General features: G+C 39.4%; 1 protein-coding gene across 4 annotated transcripts in view; it reads right to left on the bottom strand.

Moving 5' to 3' along the window:
• Positions 1 to 1,638: 1,638 nt before the first annotated feature.
• Positions 1,639 to 13,060, bottom strand: part of eif4enif1 (eukaryotic translation initiation factor 4E nuclear import factor 1) — a 30,940-nt gene continuing 19,518 nt past the window's right edge. For 3 of the 4 annotated variants that reach the window (XM_062051578.1, XM_062051559.1, XM_062051569.1), the window contains 8 exons: positions 12,512 to 12,586; positions 12,219 to 12,405; positions 11,060 to 11,157; positions 10,766 to 10,902; positions 5,124 to 5,205; positions 4,539 to 5,043; positions 4,293 to 4,460; positions 1,639 to 2,550 (listed from right to left, as the gene is read on the bottom strand). In XM_062051578.1, the coding sequence (XP_061907562.1) occupies positions 2,363 to 2,550; positions 4,293 to 4,460; positions 4,539 to 5,043; positions 5,124 to 5,205; positions 10,766 to 10,902; positions 11,060 to 11,157; positions 12,219 to 12,405; positions 12,512 to 12,586 (1,440 nt within the window). In that variant the 3' untranslated portion in view covers positions 1,639 to 2,362. The remainder of the gene's footprint in view (positions 2,551 to 4,292; positions 4,461 to 4,538; positions 5,044 to 5,123; positions 5,206 to 10,765; positions 10,903 to 11,059; positions 11,158 to 12,218; positions 12,406 to 12,511; positions 12,587 to 13,060) is intronic. The other variant, XM_062051586.1, reaches the window with a different exon arrangement.

The following is a 13,060-nucleotide window of genomic DNA, read 5'->3' on the forward strand; positions in this document are numbered from 1 at the left end:
GCCAAAGAATCACTGGATTAAAGTAGTGTTTTTTTCCCCTATATTCAAACACTGTGTTACTGTCCAAACTTTGTGTAATGGTACAAAGGCCAAAACGATTAAATACACTTATTAAACCCACTGCCTTGTTTATAATTTATACTTAAAAGTTACTTGCTACCAGGCACGTGCTGTGTGTTTTTTTTTCTTTCTTTAAACAACATTAATAAATTCCTGTCAGGGATGCAAAAAAAACAAACAAAAAAAACAGCGGTACAAAAACTCCACGTTTTCTTGTAATACCGGGTTGTTTGAGCCTGCCGCTTCCTTTAAACGTTTAGCCCCTCCTCGATCTGCGGGCTGCAGCCAGGGTTACTCAGACGTGACAGTGGAGCAACTTGAACCTGTGAGTTATGGTCTAGTCGCCGTCCACTTATTCAGCATCTAATATGGGTAATATTTCAGAAAAACGCTGTATTATTCTATTAGTCAATGTGTCAGCTTCTGTTTTTGCCGGACGTCGGAGCACGGCACATCAAGTCCGCACAGAGCAGAGCGGATCGTGCGGGACAGGAAGTAATGTACAAAATAAAACTCCGGGTCAATTTTCAAAATAAAATGCACGTTTACGGCGGATCACATTTCTCTCACAGTAGAGTTTTAGATATAAGGTTATTGTGACTTTGCTATTACTGTGTGGGTTAACAAAATAATAACAATGATAATAATAATTAATAATTTCAGCATTCTGGGGATATAAGATGTAAGTTATCTGTTAGGAATATTGCCATCTGTATTTAAACTTGATTCATGTTGATTATGCCTGCAGCCCAATGCCAAAAAAAGAAAGGATACAGCCCTCTACTGGCCCCTGGTCCATATTTTTGGCCCTGTATTGCGTTTCAGTTGTTTAGTCTGAGCATTAAGTGAGACAGACCATAAGTTACAACTTGATGGTGTTTTCATCAAGTTAAGGGAAGGACAGATTTTCACATTGAAGTTTTTTCCATTTGGGTATTTATTTTTGTATTTTTTTTCAAAGTTCATGTTGCACTGTTCAATATTAAAGTGCTTATCTTTAACAAAAAATAGCCTAATAAACCAGTGTTTTGTTGCTTTTCATGTCTTCCAAGCCTATGATAATGTCAATTAACTCATTATGACCATAATTTGTTGACACAAAAGAAATGGCAATCACTTTTACCTACAAAGGCCACACAGCTAAGTAGTTAGCTTCCTAATAGCAAATTTAATTTTACATTAATGTCCATATTGTGTAAAGGACCAAAAAAAAAATTCCTGCCCTTTTCTGACTTTGAGCCCCTGCCCCTTTATAATCATGTGCACGTCCCTGCTTGCTACTATATCTGAATGGGGGTCATTATGGTGGTACTTGATGAATAAAGTTTGAGAATCAGTGGGATAAAGTATTTGAGAGCTTACATCAAATACTGACCTTTTCCAAATGATAGGTTTCTATGAATGTTTATGTAAATATAGTCCACAACTTGAATTCACTCATTCAGCATACTTACATTTGAGGTTCATCTGGTGTCATTGTAATAATTGGGGTCCTCTTGATTAATGTAATGTCATACACATTGTCCAATTAAAGACCAATAAAAGGTGGAAGAAAAAGCAGACAATAAAAACACTAAATTTATACCAATGATTTAGTCACAATTTTATTTAAGTCTATATGTGCTTTATAACTTAATAGCACAAAAAATCAAGTCCCCTACACCTCCAAAAATTGTGATCCTGCCTCTTCTTGTGGCAGGTTGATGGGAGAGGACCAAGTTTCAAAGGAAATTCAAAACAGTTACACAGAAGGCACAACCAGCAGTCTCGGAGTCGTTTCGAAATGATCCAGCTCGTCACATCTACAGAACAGAGCCAGGATCAAGGGAAGTGTACACAGCATAATCACCTCGTCCATCACTTGCAGTAGCTCTCAGTGCAGTTCTTGAGGGGAAAATGAAAGTCAAGGAGAAAGAGTGCTACAAGCTCACAGTGACTGTCTTTACAGCATTTACACTGCACAATACTTTCACCTCCTCTATACCTAGAAAAAGAAAGCATTGCTATATACAGGGGGACCAAAATAAGTTCCCATCATTTGTACAATTGTGAATATACATAACTTACTCCCAAGTTTACTACTAGAGTCTAATACAAAAAGGAGGGACAACAAAATAGTCACTTAGCTGAAGGAACAAATCTTCCATTTTCTGTTAATCCTAAAGAGCTTGGAGTCAAAAAGACAGTGCAGGTGTGTGCAGTATCTTTCAAATTAAAGTTCACATTTTTTAAATGCATTGATCAGGAAGAGTAAATGGGGGAAGGTGAAATTATATTTTGCAGTCCACCTCTGTTCATTTTCCTATGGCCGGAACTCCAACTCGTCCACACTTATGACCTTAGCTGGCATGGAGGGGAGTTGTTGATCCAGCACGTCTGAGCCAAACCACTTAGACAGGCCTGGAGGGGGACTCCTGCCGTGCCGCTGGGGACCATTAGTTCGATGGGGCCCTTGGCTCTGAGATTGTAAGCCCGAGATGATTGGATGCACTGCAAAAGACCACCAAGGTTTAATGCCACAACATACCGTATTTTCCGCACTATAAGGCGCACCTAAAAACCCAAAATTTTCTCAAAAGCTGACTGCGCCTTATAATCGGACCAATATTGAGCCACAACAAACCTAAAATTCATTTTCATAAAGTTTAGGTCTCGCAACTACGGTAAACAGCCGCCAATTTCTTTTTCCACGTAGAAGAAGCGCTTCTTCTTCTATGGTAAGCAGCCGCCCCCGTAGAAGAAGAAGCGTGCGGTGCATGCTGGGATATGACGTTTAATTTCCATTTGTGTGTTTCTGTAAAGACCCCAAAATGGCTCCTACTAAGAGACACGCTTACGACGCAGAGTTCAAACTCAAGGCAATCAGTCACGCAGTAGAACACGGGAATAGAGCAGCTGGGTGGATTGACAAAAGAACTCCAGCCGCTGGATATTGGTGTCAACAGGGCATTCAAAGCTAGACTGCGAACTGCGTGGGAACAGTGGATGACAGAAGGCGAACACACATTCACCAAGACAGGGAGACAGCGCCAGACGACATACGCCACTATCTGCCAGTGGATCGTAAATGCCTGGGCTGATATATCAGTCTCAACTGTGGTCCGAGCTTTCAGGAAGGCAGGAATTGTCACTGAACTGCTGGACAACAGCAGCGACACAGACTCCATTAATACATTCGACAAGACGGAGCCGGGCCTTTTGGATGCCGTATTCGCCCAACTATTTAATTCGGACACTGAAGAAGAAGAATGAGGGATTTGTGGATGAGGAATAACTTCAGAAAGTGAGCTTTAAATGTTTATTTTGTGTGTTGTGTGACATTAACGTTTGAGCAACGTTGAGTTATTGATATTGTTATTGCTCTGCACTATTTTGAGTGTTAGTATTTTGTGATTACATGTTTGATTTACCGTAACACGAGTAAATCAGCTGTTTATTCATTTTGGGAGTGAACAGAGTGGTTATAACGCTGGTTTGTAATATATTAATAAAGTTTGACTGACCTGTTTTGTTGACATTCCCTTTAGCGCAGCTCCATCTAATGGATGCATAGGTGCGCCTTATATGTGAACAAAGTTTTGAAATATGCCATTCATTGAAGGTGCGCCTTATAGTGCGGAAAATACGGTTTCCATTGCTGATGAACAAGAATGACAAAGACAATCCCTTACACTCAAGACAGTGCAGCACCAGTGGAAATGTATTACAATCAAGTTTAGTAAGATGACTAGCATGTACATGTGCATTAGTGACAGAACAGGCAGTCATAGGAGACAGAGCTGCAGATCAATGTCGCAAGATAAGGCGTGCATTTTCCTTTTCTCACCGCCAAGAGGCGGGGGCGTATCTGAGCTGGCAGGTGCTTGTGGCCCGTCAAATTTCAGCAGCAAGGCACAGCTACGAAGGCCAGGAAATGTACAACAAAATAGCGACTGAGAGACTAACAAAAGTAAATTACTTTTACAACGCAACAGAGCTTTCTTTGTAATGAAATATAAGCACCAACTTTTTAGACAAATAGGTAAGACAGTTTTATCAAAATAAAATAAATTGAATTAGGTATTTGAAAATATTTTGTATTATTGTTGTTACTCATAACCTGCATTAATTATTAGAGCACAAACAAATTACAATAAAAAAATAATAGTGCCTTACCAGGTATGAACCTCATCACTGATTTTTAGAATAAACCTCATCCAGATGACACTTGACCAATATTAGATTTTGCTCACTCTGTCTCTGCTGCTGAAGTTGCTGCTGCATTACTGCCAGCTGCATCTGACTATTTGCTCTGGGAGGTAGAAGCGGGTGCCCTCCTGTTGCGCTGAGAGGGTACATCGGTTGGCCAAGCATAGTAGGGGGCAAGCCTTGAAGTTGTGCAAGGTCATGTGGATATATACCTGGAAATACAGGGCAAGAAAAAGTTGTAGCAAAGTTTAGATTACCATTTTAAGGACGAAGAGAATGCTTGGAATTACCTTGGACAAGTGTAGGTGCTAGCTGCTGCGGTTGAATTCCCTGTGCAAGCATTTGTTGAACCACATTGGGGTGGAGCTGGGGAGGAGGGCGCACCATTGGTACATGGGATAGTAGTGGTACCGGGTAGATAGGTCGAGGGAAAGTGGAGGATGGTCCTGGAAGTGTCGTGGTAGCTGTATGATGTCCAGCAGAAAGAGGTCGGAGTCGCTCCTGGTCCTTGCTTGCCAAGCTCTGAGAGGTGGACTTCATTCCACCAGTCTGGGCATTATTCCCTTCCATTGCATCCAGGTGTAGATTAAGGGAGTTTTCTGTCATGAAAGGTTTAAAAACTTCAACATTCAGACATTCAAATATGAACCTCTGAAGGCCAACAAAAGGTTCTATACCATCTTGTGCTGCTGCCTCCTCTTTGATCTCAGATCGACCCGAAGGATCATCTTTGCTTTTCTCTTTAGTCGCATACATTTTGCGTATCACTGATGTGGGCGTAAATGATGGAGACAACTAACAAAAATAAGAAAATTTCACCATTTTGTATTTATGGGACAAAAAAAAAGTGGGCTTGGTGCAAAAAAGTTGCTTACCATACTGGTGACGGCATTGCCAGGTGAAATTCTTCCTGCAGGGTGGGCACCTGGGCCAGGTGAACGGTTAAGTCGCTGTGGACTGATACCAAAAGCATATTACATACAAGTTTTCCATTGAAACTGGTGTTCCTTTGCCGGTTACTACAGTACCAGTGCATTGTAGATTTAAAAATTGTATACATAGTCCAAGTTTTATGCAGTGAAGAAGCTTCTTTGCCCATGTGACATACACGGCACGCTATTTATTGGCTGATGACGCCCAATCACAGAACAAAGTTATGTCTTGGCAGCTGTTTCCATCTGGTGAGTTCCATGTAAACAGTTTTAGTGGGAACATTAGAATTTAATTGAAGCCCAACAATCTATTTTAAATGTTCTACATCTTCCAAACTTCTGGCACAGAAACCAAGCCCTTGAAGAAGCTATAGTGTCTTTTGAAAAAACTGTTCCAACAACTTTCCATGTTGAGATTCGTCCTGCAAGACCCCCCAAAGATGTGTTTGATACTGTGTGGCCCTTTTACTTTCTAAAATTGATAAATGCCTCTTCTGGTTGAGTTTGAGGCGCATTTACACATGCTGTTGTGCTGTCTCATAAAAAAGCACAACAGACACCCTTCTGTTGTCTCGAACTCCAGGTTCATTCAAAACTTCTAATCATATCACATTTCAATTCAAAACAATATTGCTGAAAATGTTCAGTTTGGTTTAAAATCCTGCTGTAATACAGAAACAAAACTTAAATTATTTTTATTAGACTCTGGTGGCTGAGCTGTTTGTGCTTTTAGATTTGACAATATCCTTTTTTCCTGCCAAGAGACAGTTGTAGGACTTAAATGCATAAAACTACATTGGTTTCAGTGTTACAGTACTAAATTGAGGGGTCTTTTTCTGTTAAACTTGGGCAATTTGCATCCAAACAAGTCCCCCAAGTTTCAATTCTAGGTCTTGGCTTGTTCTCATTGGTTTCCATTTTTAAAAAGCACAATATTTTTTGCCATTGTTTTTCAGACATACAGATATACCTTCCCTTACAATCAAAATCAGATATCAAAGCCTTGCAAAACTCGGATGTCCATTTTCTTTATGTAAGTGGAAAAACAAGGTTATAATGGTTTTGGGTTTTTCATTATAGGTTAGATTTTGTTTAGACTTTTCCCCTTGTAATTCAGTTAGTTTTAATTAGTTTTTAGGGCCGGTTTATTTTTTTCTAAATGATTAATTTTAGTTTAGTTTTTCATACTTTGGGTTTTTTGTCAGGTGCAGGATTCAAAAGAGAATTGTGTAATAAAACTCAAAAGATAACATTTTAAAATATTCATTTTCTGTTGAGCAACCAACCAATGTGAATATAATACAGACTCAAAAACCAAATATACTATACAAGTTTGAGTAATTTGACTAAAATTACCAAATCAATAAATTAAGAACTAGCCTTCTCAGTACTAGATACAGGTGCAGCTTTTTGACATATCAGTGCAGTATAGAATAACAATACGGTACCTCAACAGATGTATGACCTTTTTGATTGACATTTTAGATTTTGAATAGGAGCGACTAAATGAGAATAAGCAAATTATTTTCCTCTTTAATTATTTGTTTGGGTTAATTTTAATTAAAAGGTTTACAACACTAGTTATATCACTGTTGCATTTTCTATCAAAACAAAAAAAATCTTTAAGACTAATGTAATACTATAACCAGTCACCAAGGTCTCCAGTCTCTCCAATCTCCTCATCTGTCTCCTCTGATTCGATTCAGTTCATCCAGACCATCTTCGGCACCTCCTGGCTGAGACTATGAACCATCTGTGCACTCAGTTTGTACTAGGCTTCTATCGCTGAGCAGCCACAAATCTTTGACTGTATTTGAGCCGTCATCTGTCACAATAAGCAGCACCTTGTCTTCTTCTATGCCCCATGCTTCTAATGGCTCAGTAATGCAGCAAGCAATGGTCTCCTAGGTGCGTGGGTGCTCCAATCGGTGTAGGTTAAGCAGAACACTGTAAACCTGGGGCCGTACTTATCAAGCTTCTTAGAGTGCCATTTTACACTTAAGTCCTGAGAATTTGCGAAATTTAGTCCTACTCTCAAACTTAAGCATAAAAGCTTTTTATCAACGTTCTTAAGTCTAAGAATCACTCCTACTCTCCACGATATTTAAGAGACCTTCAGAGGTGTCTTAAGTGGTTAGGAGTTGCCAGCAGGGGATGGCACTGAGGCGAGAGAGACGTGCGCGAACGTTCAGGGAACGGAACAATGTTTTGTTTTTTTTGATGACGAGCAGCTGATCAAACGGTATCGTTTAGACAGAGCGGATATTATTTTTGTCACAGATTTAATACTTTTCGATTCCTTGTTGATTTCTGCATGTGTCTGCAGTGGGCTAGTATATATAGAGCCACCCACACCAGTTTCAAATTAGTTGCCTAATTAATGAATTGGAAAGAAAATGTTATGACAGTAGCATATGTGTGTGGCCGTGAGGTGAGTGACGTCAGTGAGTGTGTGGGCGATAGAAGAGAGGGAGCGGTAGCGTGAGTGCCGGCGGGGACTAGTTTGTTTTGTATTATTTTGTAGTTAATTGTCAAAATATACACTCCCATTGTCCACTTAAATATTTCCAAGATATTTCTTTATTCTTAGACAACGGATTCCATTCCGTGATTGGTCATTTCTATGGACACAGAAATGACGTCACCTAAAATTCCGTTTACGGCACATAGTAATGTCGTAATTCAGCTCTGAGTGTGACACTTAAGATTCAGTCCTACACTTCGCTGAAAGTGTGAGTAAGACGCTTGATAACTAACTTTTAAGTGCAGCTTTCAGCGAAGAATTTATTTACTCTTAAGTCAACTCTTAGCAGACTTCTTAAGAGTAATTCTAAGAAGCTTGATAAGTACGGCCCCTGGCCTCCAGATGGATGATAAAACATGCTGACACACCCATGAAAGATGCTGTTAATCCTCTCTTGCTCCAACCGTCCAGAGAGGGACAACTTCCTCACGTCTTTCAAATTGTGCTTTGCCTCTTCCATCTTATCTCCGATAAATTAATTTACTCGTGCAGCACTGGGTGATATGAATTTTGGCTTGAGTGAAAAGCAAAACTTTTTTAAGGCAATTGAGTCACACAGACTTGTAGACATGCCAGTCTCAGAACATTTACGAGTGCATCTTCCCGCCTGTGGTGCTCCTGCATGTTTACTAACCAGCAGCTATTTGGTCATCGGTGAAAGCAGTCCATTATGGTTGTCTCTGGCCAGAATGTTGCTTCTTTTAGCGGACCTACTCAGAAAGGCCACTTTCTAGCGTTTAGCCTGCTTGTGCGATCTTCTAAAATAGACTTCAGATTTGTGTTGTGTTTTCCTTTGAGTATTCCACATATTTGTTAACCCGTTTCCACTGCAAAGTACTTACTTTTTTCTTAAATCGCTGTCATATTGAAAGACATCTCAGACTGCCACATTCTCCCAACTTTTGACGCTATTTTGGCAGGTAGAGTGATGATGGCAAGCCGACTCTAAACAAGAAGTGATGGGCCCTGAGGTGCCGTATGGTGCTGCCAGATCATGGAAAAATGCTGAAGTGAAATTACTGTAATCGATTTCATATTAATCCGAAATCGCCAAAGATGAAAACGAAGGGATTGTTATCTATAATTTCGGTATAGTTTAGTTTTGTAAACACAATACAGTTTGTTAGTTTCTTAATTATACTTATTTATTTCAATTAACGAATGTGTTTTTCAATTCTAGTTTTTGTCATTTTGTTAATTTTTGTTAACTATAGTAACCTTGGTGAAAAGACAACTGAAATTGGGACTTTCGTGGAGACAGACCTCACTGGCAACAGTGTGCTAGGTCAGGGGTGGGCAAATATTAAAACATACCGGTAATTGAGCAAAGATCGGTTTTCAGAATCGCCACAACAAAACTGATTCTAGACTTCGACGCACTGGCAACATTGGGTGATCAACAACGCTGCTCCCACTTAAAGAGATTTAATACCATTTGTATGTTCCTTTAATATATTATTGAAAATAGATGTATTATGATTAAAATATCCCATGTTTAAGAAGTATACTCTTAGTTCCAACAGATATATGCTTTGAAATGCATCATGTGCTCGCCCGGCCCATCTGTCTGTCAAATTTCAAAAGCCAATGTGGCCCCTGAGCCAAAAAGTTTGCCCATCCCAGCTCTAGACCCTCTATCAGCCTATTGTCATCCCTATGTCAAAACCTTGGTGCTTCTACTGATAGCTTGTCTAAATTTGACAATCAGCTCATTGGTCAACACTAGCTTTTTCCAGCTCAGAATTCTTGGTGAAGCTATACCTTTTAAGAATCCAGTGCTAAAAAGGTCCTGCATGTGCTCATTTCCTCCACGCTTAGATTACTGAAATTGGCCTTGACCAGGCCTCTAGTTAGACTACAACTGTCCCAAAATGGTGCTGCTTGCTTCAACTCTACTACCTACCTGTTGCTTGAGGATCCATTAAGATTGTATTGCTTGTTTTTAAAAGTTTAGATGCGTTAGCTTCTCCATATTTATCAGAATTGCTGTCCCTGTATTCTTCTGTGAAAGCACAGAGGTCATTTGAACAGTCCCTCCTGCATTGCTCCAGGGCTAGAAAAAGAGCTTAAGAAGGCCTTAAATTATAGAACTCTCTCCCCCTGTAAATTAAAACAGCTACAGCTGTGGAGTCTTTTAAATGAACACTTGACATTTTTATGCACTGGTTTTTAAAAACAAAATAAAGTTTTTACTGCAGTTTTTAATGTTTTATTTGCTTTGTTTAGATGTTCTATTTCTTCGTTTTCAAACCAGTCTTTTTTTAAACCAATTTTGATCTTTGTAATTTTCACCTAACTCGTGCAGCACTTGGGGGCAGCTTGAACTGCAGTTTTCAAATATGCTTCATAAATTAATCTTGACTTCCATTACTTTGTTCCGCACTCGAAATAATCCAGTAGTGATGCCGCCACCGTGACATCTAGGCTAATAATTTAGAATCATCATTCGTGAGTACTTATACAAAATGGAACTGCCATGTTGTCCTGGGATCCTTTGTGACTTGATGTTTGAGTTGTCACTGTGCTCTTGTGGTAATTTTTGTAGGCCTCCCTCATCTAGGAACGTTGTTTTCTCCATTTGTAGATAATGGTTCGCTGTGGCCTTAAAGCTTTAGAAATGGCTTTGTATTCTTTCCAGACTTGAATTTCTTTGGATCGTGCAATTTTGTTTCAGCTTTTTGAGATCTTTTGGCCGTCTTAATATTGTCAAACAGATTCTATTTAAGTGATTCCTTGATTGCACAGGTTTTGATGTAATCAGGTTTGAGTGTAGTCAGTGAAATTCCACTCAGATTTCCAAAAACATTAAATAATGACTTAACAAGTGAGAAATAATTTTCCACGTATAGCTTTTCCCCCTAAAAAATTAAATTATCAAAAAAACTGCATTTTATGTTTATTTTGGTTATATTTGTCTAACACTTAAATGTGTTCGAAGGTCTTAAACAATTAAGTGGGGAATATATTGTGGAAAAAAAATAATTTGAGAAGGGGGCAAACACTTGTTGACGGCACTGTAAATTGTCTAAAGATATTTTTAAAGCAAAAACAAAAATCTCACCGATTTCGAAAACATGTGTCCTGTGGAAGCCTGTTGTAGCCAGACTGGTATTGGTGGTGTGCATGTAGTGCAAGATCCTGTTGAAATGCTAGTGCCTCCAGATCTGCATGATTCACTGGCATGGAGAGCGCCCTCATCTGGTAAAAATTAAAACATGAAATTACTGAAAGGTGATTGTTCAGGTTGGTAGGTTTGTGGATACTACAACCTGTAAGTTGATAAACTATCAAGTTCATGTTCTAAACAGACTGTTCTTTTAATTAATTCCTCGACCAAGAGTAAGAGTCATGCTACCTGCTGCTGGGCTGCAGATACAGGGCTGACAGACCGGTGTACATCAGCAAATTGTTCAGGCGTCATGGGCTGAGGACCAACAGATAAGCCTTGGGGTACTAATAGTAAAGAAAAAAAAGAAAAAAGAAAAAGAGTAGTTTTTCTGCTCATTTTAAACATAACACGACAATGCTAAACAGGACAATCAACTTAAAAAAAACTTGTCGTACACAAAAAGGGCCAGACAATTTAGGACAGAGGTGTCTAAACTTTTTCCATCGAGAGCCGGCTACTGAAAAATGAGAATGCGGGGGGCCATTTTGAATAGGTTTTAGCATGTTTAATGTACAAAAAGTATCAATGTACATCAGTATGCTGTATGCTAAGCCATTTAAAAATATAGTTTAACATTTATTATTCTGTACCACAAATAATCAATTTGCTTTACTTGTTTGTTGTGTTTTTTTTAATCACTTCAAGGTTTTGAGGTAACGTTAGACTTTGTCTCATTTCTCTATACTGTTCTTCATGCAGTGTCTTCAAGTGACAGAAGAGATTAGACGAGTCCAAGTCACTAACAATGACTTGTTGGCGGCATGTTTTACGGTTTGGCCGGCGTATAATTTTTTTCAATACAAATAAAGGAATTCCTCTTCCCCTCCTTACGGCACCATTTCGTCTTGATTGGGTGGTTTGGCTTCCGTTGTGCTCTCTGTTACATTGACATCCATGCTGATGCCTGCTTTCGCTGCATGGATGTAACAGTGGCGTTCTTTCAGGTTACGTAAAGTAGCAGTGTGCTGCAGTTACTTTAGCCACAGCCTAGATGTTAAAAATTACGTAAGAAATAAGCGAAAATTGTAATGATAGACATTTTCCTGTCGCAATACGCTATGAATCGTAACATAGCACAGCACTAGCTAGCCATGGCGTTTGTAAAGTGGAAAAGATGATGCTGCATTACCAGCCCTTTACCATTAGTGAAGAGTCTGGCTTTTATCAGGACAAACAGGTACAGTTTGTCAAAAACAACTTTGAGTCTATCACCTAAAGGTGTGCACGAACTACACTTATATCTATATATACAATCAGTATTGGTCAATAAAAGCAGGAAGTCATCGGTATCTGCTTGAAAACAATTGTGCATCCACATTAATTCAACCATTTATTGGAAGATTACCTGCTGAATGCTGTAAACGACTGTTGAAGTAGTCAGGTGAGAGTGCTCGCTGTGGAAAGAGAGGTGGGGACGGAGGCTTGTGCAGCAGGCCATGTAGAGTGCTGGGAGCCGCTGGAACTTCAGAGTTGCCCAAAAGGTTGCCAAGTAGTGTTGGTGAACGACTACGAGCCGGCCCTCCAAGGAGCTCCTATGATAAGACACATTTTCAGGTAAGTACTACACCCAAAATCAGAGTCATGTTTGAGATATTTAAAGAGCAACCAATTGACGTTAAACATTTTGACTTAGAATACCTGGAATATGTTTTTTGGCTGCTGTGGAGGCATCTTAGCTTCAGTTCGGGACACCACTGACTGGTCTGAAGGTGGCTGCAATTACATGCAAGACTGAACATTTTAGCTTAACGCTTTCTTATTGAATTGTTACTAAAACGGTTATACATGTTCTGTCGTCACAGTGGAGGAACACATTAACACTGAAACATGACCAGTCTAATACATTGGTACCTCAACTTACCGGTAAGTGTTTTAAGATGAGAGCTGTCTCTCGGCTAATTGTTATGCTTTAAGTTGCAAGCAGAAATTTGAATTACAAGCATTCCTGCCATTTGTCGGCGTAGGGAATGTCACAGTGAATCTCTTAAAACATTTGGTCTTACTTGCTAGCAATAGCTTATAGCTAGAGATGGATATAACTGTTTTACAACCTTGCAAGGAAGACAGTGTGTGTGATATTTATTGAATTAAAAAATAAAAATAAAAACATGACTGGGTGTGTAGCCAACTTGGTGAAGCAGTTGGAGCATAGCACTGCTAGTCTGCACCATACTGAAGCAGAATGAG

The sequence above is a fragment of the Entelurus aequoreus genome, linkage group LG01 (genome assembly GCF_033978785.1).
Source record: "Entelurus aequoreus isolate RoL-2023_Sb linkage group LG01, RoL_Eaeq_v1.1, whole genome shotgun sequence".
In the NCBI taxonomy this organism is placed as follows: Eukaryota; Metazoa; Chordata; class Actinopteri; order Syngnathiformes; family Syngnathidae; genus Entelurus; species Entelurus aequoreus.